Genomic DNA, 12,500 nt, shown 5'->3' with positions numbered 1-12,500 from the left:
GGTATTACTGCTTCTCGTTCTTCCTCAGGGTTGTTTTTATCTCAGTCACTCTACACAAAGGACATCATTGCTCGTGCATCCATGACGAACTGCAAACCAGTAGAAACTCCGGTTGACACGCACTCTAAGCTCAGTGCTACTTCTGGACCAGCACTTTCGGATCCTACTTTATACCGTAGTCTGGCCGGAGCGTTACAATACCTCACTTTCACTCGACCGGATATATCTTATGCGGTTCAGCAAGTATGTTTATTTATGCATGACCCTCGGGAGCCACACATGCAAGCCATTAAGCGCATTATTCGATACCTACAGGGCACTATTGATCATGGTTTGTCTCTCTCGGTTTCGAATATCTTTGGCCTCACCGCCTATTCTGATGCTGATTGGGCGGGCTGTCCTGACTCACGCCGATCAACATCTGGTTACTGCATTTTTCTTGGAGACAATCTTGTCTCTTGGTCTTCCAAACGTCAAGCAACGGTGTCTCGCTCCAGCGCTGAAGCAGAATACATGGGTGTCGCTAATGCTGTGGCTGAAACGACCTGGCTCCGGAATTTACTTCTTGAGTTACATATGCCATTACAACGGGCCACTCTTGTGTATTGTGACAATGTGAGTGTTGTCTACATGTCTGGTGATCCGGTCCAACATCAACGCACAAAACATGTGGAGATTGACATTCATTTTGTTCGTGAACGGGTTCGTATTGGTGATATTCGTGTCTTGCACATCCCTTCCGAACATCAATACGCTGATATCTTCACCAAGGGTCTTCCAAGACAATTGTTTATTAATTTTCGTTCTAGTCTTAGCGTTTGTTCCTCTCCCGCTCAGACTAAGGGGTGTAATAGAAGATACTCTACCTTATTTTCGGTCACAGGATATTCTCCTTAATTGACCAAAATAATAATAATATATATGGCCATTATCTCTCAAAAGAGGGTAAGGCATTATACCAAAGACTCTATCAGTTATGATCTTAAAACTTCGACTTTGACCAAACTTTTCGATGGTTTTCATGTGGGCTGCAACACGATAAACGTGATTCCACATGCAAACAGCATCGTTTCGGTCTCATCGGAAAATTATGCCAACGATCAAAGATCGTCAGTAGCAAATAGCACCGTTTCGATCTCGCCTGAAGATGTTGCTGACAGTCTAAGATCGTCAATAACTCTTGGACGATCCTGGGGGAGATGGAAACTACAGCTAAAGGGCTCTTTTTTGGCCATTCTTTTGGCAGTTTTTTGCTTTCTCTTTTTGCATGGAGGATAGTGCTCGTTCTTTTTCTTCTTTTTGGATGAAATGTTAAATGATTGTGATGTTTCATTTGCAAACCATTGCGACGTTTCGATGTTTCATTTGCCAACCATCACGATGTTTCGTTTGAGATATTTTTTTGTTCTCCCTTATTCTTTTTGTACCGTTTTGAGCTTTCAGTTATGCTTGAACCATTAATTGCGATTATTCACTCAACAGTCTCAACCATTTCACTTCCATCCCTATATATATGTCATAACAATCTTGCTGTCATTCACTATTTTTTCATTTTGTATACTTAGTTTTTTCCCAGCAATCTACGAAGCACAGTAACAAGATGAAGATGAATCGGAAATCATTAGAAAAAAGTCCCGGGACTTTTAAAAAAATCGACCATCTTTCTGAAAACGTGAGTAGTATCATCGTCATTATTTCTTGTTATTCTAATTTTGAACTTTTGAGTTTTATTCCTTATTTCAAAACTCTAATTGTGTTGTTTGTAATCCTTTCTGGTGATCTGGACATCTGGTGATTAGTTAGACTTGACTGAGAATGAGAGACTTGCCCTGGAACTGGAATGGATCTTAAACAATATTCAAACTCATCCAAAGGTACGTACATTCAACATCTCATGATGTTTTTTTCTGGATTATCACTTCGGCAACAATCATTTTCAGATGATACGTTGGCCATAGCATCTTAGTTTTGTTATAACTTATAAGAGTTGGATTTGCAGTTCTTGTTTTTTTAGTTCAAAATTTCATTTCTGATCCAAACAGGAAGTTATGGACTTGGTAAGGGCTCATACAAACACAAAAGTGTGTTCTGAGGCGCACAAGCAACACACAGGAGAGCACGAAAAGTGCCGACGAGGTCTACGTCGTCATCGTCGTACTAATTGATTTGCAATACAAACTTCAACCAAGGCAATCAATTTTGTACTAATCACTATATGCCCGAGTTCTTGGATAATCCTTGTATCCCGATGATTTTTCCTTTAGCTTTTTGTTTTCTCAAGACTTCTTTTCTGTTGTAATCTTTTGGATTGGTATTAATAATTTCTGTTGTAATCTTTTGGATTTGGTATTAATAAAATTTGTTTGTTTCAATACTTTCCTCAAACATTTCTGTATTTTTGTCAGAAACTGTGATCATCTATATTTCTATACAAAGCAAAGACTACAATGAATCGATCGAATGAATCAAGCCATAAATTCAGTGAAGATATATAGATTTTTTTTTTCAGAATTTCATGGCAGAACCACCATGAATATATTATGGTGCAAAAAGAGTGCAAGATAAATAGCACCGCAAAAATACGGTGTAAGTAGAGTGTAAATGACACGGCCGTGATATATTTTGGTTTTCATCAAAAATCCAATCAATTTCTTCATTTCATTACTCAAATCCATTTACAGTAAAACCAAACCCTAAACAAAAATTCCTTCAAAAAAAGAAAAAGAAAACCTAAACAAAAACCTCAATCAATCAATTTTGTTCTTCTTCGTTCAAGAACGATTCAACTAGCCCAGGAAATCATCGAATTACAAACAAAAAAAAAACTCAGAATAGAACAAATGGGTTCGTCACCAAGAGTTCAATCGTGCCTGTTGAAACTGGGAGGAACACAGAAACCCATGAAGATTCTACCAGCAATTGTGGTGGTGGTAACTTGTTCGATGAGAAATTCAAATACTCATTTTCGATTAAAAAGATCACAAATGTCAAGAGGCCCTTCACTTTCTTCAATAATTTTCCTGGTTTCAGTTCTTGATTTTTGTCTAGTAACATGGGTTCTTGGGTTTTTTTATTTTATTCAGTTTTCATTAACATGAGTTCCTTGTGATTCTATTCAAGTAATAGTAGCAGTACTAATAGTTCTTGAATTCTTGTTATCACCTTCTTCTTCAGTATTTTTAATAGAATTTGAAATTTCTTGGTGAAGTTCTTGATGATGTTGGTGATGATTATAAGAACTAATGGGTTTAGCTTATAATTGGAATTCTGTTATTGACTTTGTTTTGGTTTGGAACAGATGAGGAGGGGAGTATTAAAGAATGTAACATACAATTTGATGATTTAGTCCAAACCTAGAATCAACTGCACCCCAATTCATCAATCTAGAGTTTGAGTAGATTTATATATATTGCCTTTTCAATATTGTAGTAAAGAAGATTTAGTTATTTCTTGAATCATTGTGTTGTTTGATGAAACATCACAATGTTTGCATTCTAATAGTGGAAATGATTTAGTTATTTCTTGAACCATTGTGATGTTTCATCAAACATTGTGACTATTCATGACTTAACACATTCACATCCGTCCATCTATATTAGAATTGTGCATCATTCACTATGTTTTCAATTTGGATTCTCTGGTTATCCTCAGCAATCTTCAAATGCAGAACCGTGAACAAGTTAATATGGACATAGTTGTTGAAGATCTTCCATCATTTTTAAAAAGCTTTAGCACCTTGCAAAACCTATATCAACTTGAACAACATGTGAGTATCATTGTCATTTCTTGTTACTCTAATTTTGATTTTTGATTTATGATGTCTTCTACATGGTGTAGCGATATTGAAGAACGGACTTTTAGATGATTAAATTGGAAATTTTACCTGAGTTACATAGAAAATGTAATTCAAGGTTCTACCACAAATGAATTACATGACGCATTGGCTAAAATCTTAACTTCTTATGTACTCTTACAAAGTAAAGGTTGGAGTTATAGTTTTTGTTTAAATTTCTGAATTAAACAGACTGTTGGGGACAGAAAGGTAGATCCGCCGAGGCGGAAGCTGAATTTGAGAATCTCTTGGGACTCAAACCTATCGAAGTCAGAGGAGATGAGCCAGACATGTAAAGTTTTTGGAGTTATTTTATGGCCGCCATTTCAGAGGTATCCGTGAAAATCTTCACTTATTCATTTTCTATATTAGAATATGTGGTGTGGTTCTTGTTATTTCATTTCAGATTACTCATTCATTTCTCCCTTTTGCCAGTTGTTCTTATTGGATCAGTATGACTCATTTTAATCACAAGCCTTATATATAAAGATTAATACCAGATCTCCTGTTAAAAGCCTCAGTAAATGTAATTTAAGACTAAAGATACTTATGACAAATGGGACGTAGTCGTGATTCCTGAAATTGTTGTACGAAACTTCTTCTGCAGCTGTATTCAATCCATCGCTGGATGCAAAGCTCGTCCCAGATTGTTGAATTTATTCAGCTTTTTGTCTTCAGGAACTGCAGGTGTTGGTGTTGTTTAGAAGTTCTGCTAGATACTTGTTATTGGAATGGAAGTACTTGAAATTGATATAACTGGTGTAATGTTGGCAATGCATGTTTTCATCTAGCAATTATAGTACCTAAAAATTGTGAATTCATGGAAGTGGTGGAGTACGTCAAGCACGCAGGGAAGTTTGTAACTTTGCACGCCTTGGAGGAAAGCTGCTCAAGGTATATTTAGATGCTTAAAGTCCTTTCAGTGTATACCTTTATATGCTGCAGTAACTTACGTTTGGATGCATTTGTGCTTTTTATTTAGCATCCCTCTTTCGTTTACCATTTATCTGCATATCCTGAACCTGGTTTCAGGGAATGATTTTGACAGGTGGGCTTGGGACTGGTAAGGCCCTGCTTGCCAAGACTATCGCAGTAGAAAGCCGGAGTACCTTTATTTCTTCAGAGCGGATTCAGAATTTGAGGAGTTGTAATTCGGCAATTCTGCACGATTTGTTCAGAATGAAATTTATCCATTGTCTTCTCTGTAAGCACATTGATCTTCCTATCTTGATTTAAGTTTCGTAGTTTGCAATCTTTATGCAAAGCATAATCCGAAGAATAGTGGAAATGTGGAACAGCTAACAAAACAAATACTTTAAGATATATAACTTACTTTGCACCAGTTACTGAATTATTATATTTCTACACTTGAGACTATATTGCACTCTACAAAATTTATTATCTCCTTCAATTGGTTGATTGTGTTTGCAGGAGGGTATGCCAATGGAATTCTCTGTGTGAGATAAAATAAAAGGGAGAGGGAGAAATTATCAGAAGTCCAAACACCATATGATATATCTTGAAGCCACAAAAGCTGCAGTAGTTGATGCTCGCAGAATGATCTCGACGGAACCCTGCATTTCTAATTTATCAATCTTACTGACAAAGTATGCAGTGAAGGCCTCTCCAAGAGTCTCAAGCAAGTTGGAATTATGTAATTTCCCCTTTTCAGCAGGATACAGTCTTCACGCAGGATTTGCTTCAAGTGTTCTTGTGATAACCAAAAACATGGAATTCTAAACTACCTCATAGTACTTTTTTTTTTTGAGAGAGAGAGAGAGAGAAAAGGGGTAAAAAACTACCTCATAGTACTTGCATCTGTAGAATCCAACATTGAAGTTAATAAGTAAAAAAAAAATCTATATGCAAATTGTTGCAACTCTTGAAAAATGTTGTGCAACAATTAGCTTTTTAACTCCCCGGAAGGGTCAGTTGCCAACATTCTGTTGGAAACATGTATTGCACGTGCACAAATTCCAACCCTCTCACTAGAGTAGTTAAGGTCTAGTAAAAATGTCAGAATGTCCCAGGCAGATGGTTGATGATTGGTGAAAAGATGCATGTCTTTAGTTTATGTGCCCTCCCGTTGGTTTATGATTGCTGAAAGTCACGACTCTCCAAGTCCATGTCTGATTGGGTGCGAGTGTCTCAACTAATGCGATGTTTCATGAATGATTGCGATGTTTCAGACTAACACATTCTCTATATATAGGCATCATTCATTCATTCACAATATACGTTTCCTGTTCCAGTACTCCGAATATTCCCAGCAGCAATCTTCATTGTACACTAAAAAGCCAGCAGCAAAAGATTCAAAATGGGTCTCAGAACACATGTTAAAAATCTTGGATACTTAGAAGAAGGTCTTACGACCTTAAATAGAATAAACCATATTTTACATAAAGTGAGTATCGTCTTCATTATTTCTTGTTATTCTAATCTTGACCTTTTTCAAAACCCTAACTGTGTTGTTTGTAATCATTCTGGTTATTAGCTTGACTTACGTGCGGAAGATAGAGCTGCGCTCGACGAAAGGTTACATAAAGCCGAGACCCGACTCTTTCGATCTTTTAAAAAGGTACATACATACTCATGAGGTTTTATCTTTTCTGGAATGTCTCTTTGGCAACATTCATTTCAGAACACGAAATGAACCATTTATCTTATCTGCTGTATTATGAGAGTTGGACTTATAGTTTTTTCTTTTTGTGATCCAAACATGCAGGCAGAGGACCGTTCAAGGCCTACTGTGACGGAGGAACCTTTCTGTTACTACTGCTCCAATTCTAGGAGAAGTACACAGCAGCGACGGAGGTCATCCCCGAAGAGAAAGTCAGGGGAACGTGGTGGTTGTTTTAGTTTTTTCAGGATTTTCAGACTTGTTTGGTGATTTTCTTTCTTTCTTCTGTCAGTTGTGTCTGACTTCTCTATTCTTCTGTAATCCTTCTTTTCATCTTTAATAAAATTTGTTATCAGTTTCTTTATTGCATCCCTCTGTTGTGATGCCAACACCACACAGTTAGTTATTTGCTATAATTAGTTTCTTAGCTTTCCGTAATTAGATTAATTTCTTCCTAGTTTAGACAGTCTTAAACTCGAGTTCTTTTCTTGTTATTCAAGCCTGGAAGCTATAAATAGCCTGGCCGTTGTTTGCTTAGAACAATCAATCAATATAACAAAAGTTTAGTTTATTTAGTTTTCTTCTCAGAGCTGGTGGCTGACCCCCAATTCAAAGGGTTTATCCAGCTCTTTCTTGTGTTTTAACCATCTCTCCAGTGTTAAAGGTCTAGAACCCTAACACCTGGATCAGAGCAGGTTTAGCTCAAATCTCAAAATCGATCAATTTTTTTTAAGGTTCTTGTTTTCTGATTACAATGTCTTACACTGATAACTTGAAGAACGTGCATGAAGCGATCGCAGGGATTGCAGAGAATCTCAACGATTTGTCTGAAACTATTACCAACCTTCATGTTCATAATGAGGAAGTTCAGACTAAGAAGAAGGAAGAAAAATTGTTGGTACGTGCACAAGAACGTACTGCTCTTGTCACAGAGCTAACTACAGCACTCAATAACACGATGGAAAATTCTTTACGTACTGTGCTTAGGGAGTTTTTACCTCAGAGACAACAACCTGTTGGTGTTGCACAACCTCCTCCACCACCTCCGCCACCTCCACCACCAATTTACCCTAACCATGGTCAACCATAACAGATGCGCCCTAATATCAAATTTTCAAACTTTTCTGGTGAAGACCCTGATGGCTGGATTTTCAATGCAGACCAATATTTTAGTGTGTACAATACATTTGATGCTCTTAAGATTATTGTTATCGCTGCCCATCTTAAAGGCGAGGCCAATCAATGGTTTAGATGGCGAAGAACCAAAACTGAAGTCAATACGTGGGAACAGTTTTGTACTCTGGTTCGTGAAAGATTTGCTCTGTAGAAATTTGTTGATTCTCGCTTGGCTATCAGCGCCATTAATCAGAAAGGTATCGTACGTGAACATATATCTGAATCTGAGCATCTCTTAAACTTTGTTGATTTTCCAGAGGATTATTTGATCAGTTGCTTCATTCGTTCTTTAAAACCTCATATTGGTACTACGGTTAAGTTATTGGCACCACAAACATTACTTGAGATGTTTACCAAAGCACTTCATCAAGAAGAGGCCTATGCAGCTGTTACTAAGGATGTCACAATACAACCTTATCGTCCTCCTCCGTTTAGGCCTGCTGCTACAGTACAACCTACTCCATATAATAAGTCATCTATACCACCAGGAGCTAGACGACTTTCCTTGAAAGAACAGAAACAAAGACGTGCCCAAGGTCTCTGCTTTAATTTTGATGAACTCTTTACACCAACTCACGTTTGTGCCAATCCTAGATTGACTATCTTAAATGTTGCTTAAATGGATACTGAAGTTGAGGATGTTTTTGAGCAACCTGTGGACAACCATGCTGACAATAATATTGAACCAGTTGAGTCTGAGGCCAAGATCACCTTACATTCTCTCTTGGGTACTCCTTTTCCTAGGACAATGTGTATTTCTGGTTTTACTAAAGGTCAAGCTTTAACAGTTCTTGTCGACTCGGGTTCTACCCACAATTTTCTACACCCAAAGGTAGCCAAACAGTGTGGTTATTCTATTTTCTCAACAGATGCTGACTTACGCGTAACAGTTGGTGATGGTGGTCAGATAAGTACTCAAGGCTCTTGTTTTAATATTCCAATTCAGTTACAGGGCTATAGTTTTACTTATGATTTTCATCTATTACCTATCAGTGGTTGTGATGCCGTGTTGGGTGTCCAATGGTTACGCACGTTAGGTGAAATCTCTTGGAATTTTACAACTTTAACTATGAAGTTCAACATTCAAGATGCTAACATTCTTTTGGTGGGAAATGACGTCTCAACTGTAATGATGATGGATAGTTCTCCCATGCAGCATTTATTGAACAAGGAGCACTTTGGAATTCTGTTTCAATTATCTGAATTTAATGCATCTAAAAGCGATTTAACTGCCGAACTACCACCTGAAATTTAGCAATTATTATCAACATATTCCGACATTTTTCAGTCTCATGATTCGTTACCACCTTCTCGTGAGCATGATTACCACATTCCTTTACTACCTGATTCTTCTCCAGTTAATATTCGACCTTATAGGTACCCTCATTTTCAGAAGGCTGAGATTGAAAAAATAGTTACTGAGTTGAAGGAAGATGGATTAATACGTACCAGTTCCAGTCCCTTTTCGTCTCCGATTTTAATGGTTCGTAAAAAGGATGGTACTTGGAGGATGTGTGTAGACTATAGGGCATTAAATAAACTTATTATCAAGGATATATTTTCTATTCCTTTGGTCGATGAACTCTTGGATGAGTTACATGGTGCGTGCTTCTTTACCAAGCTAGATTTACGATCTGGTTATTATCAGATTCGTCTCTTCGAGCCAGATATTGCTAAGACAGCTTTTAGGACGCACGATGGCCATTATGAGTTCTTGGTCATGCCTTTTGGACTTTCGAATGCTCCATCTACATTTCAAAGTTTGATGAACGATATATTCAGACCTCATTTACGCAGGTTTGTGCTCGTTTTTTTTATGACATATTGATATATAGTAAGAGTTTTTCTGAGCATCTTAAGCATCTGTCTATTATGTTTGATATTTTACGTTCCAACAAATTGTTCGTGAAAGATTCTAAATGCACATTTTCTCAACCCTCTGTGGGCTATCTCGGTCATGTTATCTCATCTAATGGAGTCGCAGTTGAAGATGATAAAATCAAGAGTATTCTTTCTTGGCCTATTCCTAGCACAGTTAAATAGCTTCGAGCATTTCTTGGTCTTGCTGGTTATTATCGTAAGTTTGTCAAAGATTTTGGCACTATCAGTAAGCCTTTGACTCAGCTATTAAAAAAGGATGCTTTTGTTTGGAATGATGATGCTACTTATTCATTCAAATTGTTGCAGCATGCTCTTACTACAACTCCTGTATTAGCATTACCGGATTTTAGTAAGGAATTTTATCTTGAATGTAATGCTTCGAGTGGTGGTTTGGGTGATGTGTTAATGCAGTCTGGCAGACCCCTTGCTTACTACAGCAAACCGCTATCTGGTAAGAATTTGAATCTTTCAGTATATGACAAAGAGATGTTGGCATTCGTATCTGCTGTTCAAAAATGGCGTCCTTATTTATTGGAAAGACATTTTAAGATCTATACCGATCATAGAAGCTTGAAGTATTTTTTGGATCAAAAATTATCATCTATGGAACAACAAAAATGGTTATCTAAGTTGTTGGGGTATGACTATGAGATTGTTTTTCGTCATGGCAAAGAGAACGTAGCTGCTGATGCTTTATCTCGTCTCTCCAGTCCTCAACTTCATTCAATCTCCACCCCTATTTTCTCTTGGGTGCATGATATTGTCAAAGAATGTCATCAGGATGATGCCTTATGGGTCATTAATTGCTAGTTTACGTAGTAATCCTGGTTTCAAGCGCAACTTTACTTACATTAATGGCATTTTGCGATATAAGAAAAGGAATGTGGTTGTTTCTTCTTCTTCTTGGTGCTCCAAATTACTTGAAGAATTTCACACAAATCCAATGGGGGGCCATTCAGGTTACTTAAGAACCTTCAAGAGATTGCAACAAAAAATTTATTGGAAGGGAATAAAATATTCAATTAAAGATTTCATTGATCGTTGTCACATTTGCCAACGCAATAAAACTGAATCGATATCTCCTCCTCGCCTCTTGAATCCTTTACCCATTCCTGCTGATGTTTGGCTTGATATTTCAATGGATTTCATCGACGGGTTTCCTCTATCTGAGAGAAAAAACTCTATTTTGGTTGTTGTTAATCGAATTTCCAAGTATGCACATTTTATTGCTTTGTGTCATCCTTATTCTGCAAGCATAGTTGCACAAGTATTTGTACGCGAGGTGATTCGTCTTCATGGGATACCAAAGAGTATTGTCATTGATCGAGATGCGATATTCATGAGTAATTTTTGGACTGCATTCTTTTCTCTCCAAGGAACGCAACTTTGTCACACTACAGCATGCCATCCACAATCTGACGGTCAGACTGAAGTTACTAATCGCACTTTAGAGTGTTATTTGCGCTGCTTTGCTGGTATGAATCCAAAAGATTGGTTTAAATGGCTTCCCTGGGCTGAATGGTGGTATAAAACAAGCTTTCATACTGCCATCCAAATGACTCCATATGAAGCCTTGTATAGTAGACCTCCTCCAACCATTTTATCATACTTACCAGGCTCTACCTCAGTCCATGATGTTGATATCAATCTTCAAGACAGATATATCACTCTTAAATTGTTGAAGTCTCACTTGCATGAAGCTCAAGCTAGGATGAAGAAATATGCTGACTCTCACAGAACAGAACGTCATTTTGAGATTGATGATTGGGTTTATTTGCGTCTACAACCATATCGAAAAAAAATTGTTGCTAGTAAATCTTTTTCGAAGCTTTCTCCTCGTTTTTACGGACCCTTTCGAGTCTTGGAGAAAATTGGAACAGTGGCTTATAAATTGGAGCTTCCTACCACCAGTCGAATTCATCCCGTTTTCCATGTTAATATCGTTGTTGTTTTACCAGATGTGATAGACTATGACAAATGGGAACCATCTTCCATTTTACAGAGACGGATGTACAAGAAAGGAAATCATGCTGGTACGCAATGTTTAGTGCATTGGAAGAACCATCCTGCAGATGAAGCAACTTGGGAGGACGCTGATGATTTAATTACGCGATTTCCAGAATATAAGACTTGAGGACAAGTCTGTTTTCAAGGAGGGTGGAATGTTGTGATGCCCACACCACACAGTTAGTTATTTGCTATAGAAATGTCAGACGATCTGAGAACATCTTGGAACACAACATTTTTAATACATGTTTCAGAGACATCCAGAAGAACTCCATTCTTAACTAACACTTTTGTTGTAGTTCTTGAAACTCCCCTAGACAAAGCAACATATAATTGTCCGTGACTAAACACCGGTTCTAGTAGATAAATACCAACATGTGGTATTGTATGCCCTTGTGCCTTGTTTATCGTAAGTGCAAAACCTGCACGAACTGGAAATTGCTTGCGGACGAACTTGAATGGGGGTATCACCTCTTTGGGAGGTTCCATGGGTATCATTGGAATCAAGACTCTGAGCCTTGAACAACTACCAGTAATGATCTCCGCATCAATGAAGTTTCTATACAAATATTTGCATCGCAACCTCGTGCCGTTGCAAAGACCATAACTGGGATCAAGATTCCTCCAAAGAATTATCGGAGCACCTATCTTGAGTATAAGCCTGTGAGGAGGCAATCCACCTGGAGCAATAGTGTTGAGAAAATCTTCGGTCCACAAATTGTTAGGGTCATCTTTAGCCATGTCAAAAGAATGATAAACTACCTCATCTCCTGGAAAGATGTTGATAACTTTCTGGTTGCGCTTTTCGACGATATCATTCTTTGGTGGTATCAGCTTTTCGAATGAAATCATCCAAAGGATCTTCTGCGACTATGTTGCATGTAGATGTTGTGTATGTTGGTACGAGTATCTTAAATCTAGAATGGGCCATCCTCCCTCCTGGCATCATGGTTGCAGCAATACCTGATGTTGCAGTTGCAATTG

General features: G+C 37.7%; 2 protein-coding genes and 1 long non-coding RNA gene across 6 annotated transcripts; 2 read left to right on the top strand and 1 right to left on the bottom strand.

The window, feature by feature from the left end:
• The first annotated feature begins 1,438 nt into the window (after positions 1-1,438).
• LOC113308875 lies at positions 1,439-2,368 on the top strand. Its single transcript, XR_003340153.1, has 3 exons — positions 1,439-1,672; positions 1,800-1,874; positions 2,043-2,368. It is a non-coding gene; the product is annotated as an uncharacterized LOC113308875 (long non-coding RNA).
• Positions 2,369-2,597: 229 nt separating this feature from the next.
• LOC113309121 lies at positions 2,598-5,743 on the top strand. Of its 4 annotated transcripts, none has more exons than XM_026557540.1 (6): positions 2,598-3,766; positions 4,025-4,164; positions 4,440-4,519; positions 4,624-4,726; positions 4,865-5,036; positions 5,264-5,743. In XM_026557540.1, the coding sequence occupies exons 1-5, from the start codon at positions 3,662-3,664 to the stop codon at positions 4,869-4,871; spliced, it is 435 nt and encodes a 144-aa protein (XP_026413325.1). In that variant the 5' UTR covers positions 2,598-3,661; the 3' UTR covers positions 4,872-5,036; positions 5,264-5,743. The 4 variants fall into 4 exon arrangements, 2 of the variants coding, with proteins under 2 accessions (XP_026413325.1, XP_026413324.1); XM_026557539.1 differs by having other exon boundaries at positions 2,599-3,766; positions 4,881-5,036; XR_003340334.1 differs by having other exon boundaries at positions 2,609-3,766; positions 4,511-4,726.
• A 5,953-nt stretch (positions 5,744-11,696) lies between these two features.
• On the bottom strand, positions 11,697-12,257 carry LOC113312073 (ATP-dependent DNA helicase PIF1-like). Its single transcript, XM_026560840.1, has one exon. It carries the CDS (start codon positions 12,255-12,257, stop codon positions 11,697-11,699), a length of 561 nt encoding a protein of 186 aa, XP_026416625.1.
• Between the last annotated feature and the right edge of the window lie 243 nt (positions 12,258-12,500).

Source organism: Papaver somniferum, chromosome 9 (genome assembly GCF_003573695.1).
Source record: "Papaver somniferum cultivar HN1 chromosome 9, ASM357369v1, whole genome shotgun sequence".
Taxonomy (NCBI): domain Eukaryota; kingdom Viridiplantae; phylum Streptophyta; class Magnoliopsida; order Ranunculales; family Papaveraceae; genus Papaver; species Papaver somniferum.
The sequence above is the reverse complement of the archived record's forward strand: the minus strand, read 5'-3'. Positions and strand labels throughout refer to the sequence as shown.

What these genes read in the sequence shown, in the direction of transcription:
- LOC113309121 (XM_026557539.1), top strand. Translation starts at nt 3,662, where the DNA reads ATGCAGAACCGTGAACAAGTTAATATGGACATAGTTGTTGAAGATCTT. An exon ending in TATATCAACTTGAACAACAT is followed by an intron (nt 3,767 to 4,024) that starts GTGAGTATCATT and finishes TGAATTAAACAG; the next exon opens with ACTGTTGGGGACAGAAAGGT. An exon ending in TTTGTCTTCAGGAACTGCAG is followed by an intron (nt 4,520 to 4,623) that starts GTGTTGGTGTTG and finishes GTTTTCATCTAG; the next exon opens with CAATTATAGTACCTAAAAAT.
- LOC113312073 (XM_026560840.1), bottom strand. Translation starts at nt 12,257, where the DNA reads ATGGCTAAAGATGACCCTAACAATTTGTGGACCGAAGATTTTCTCAAC.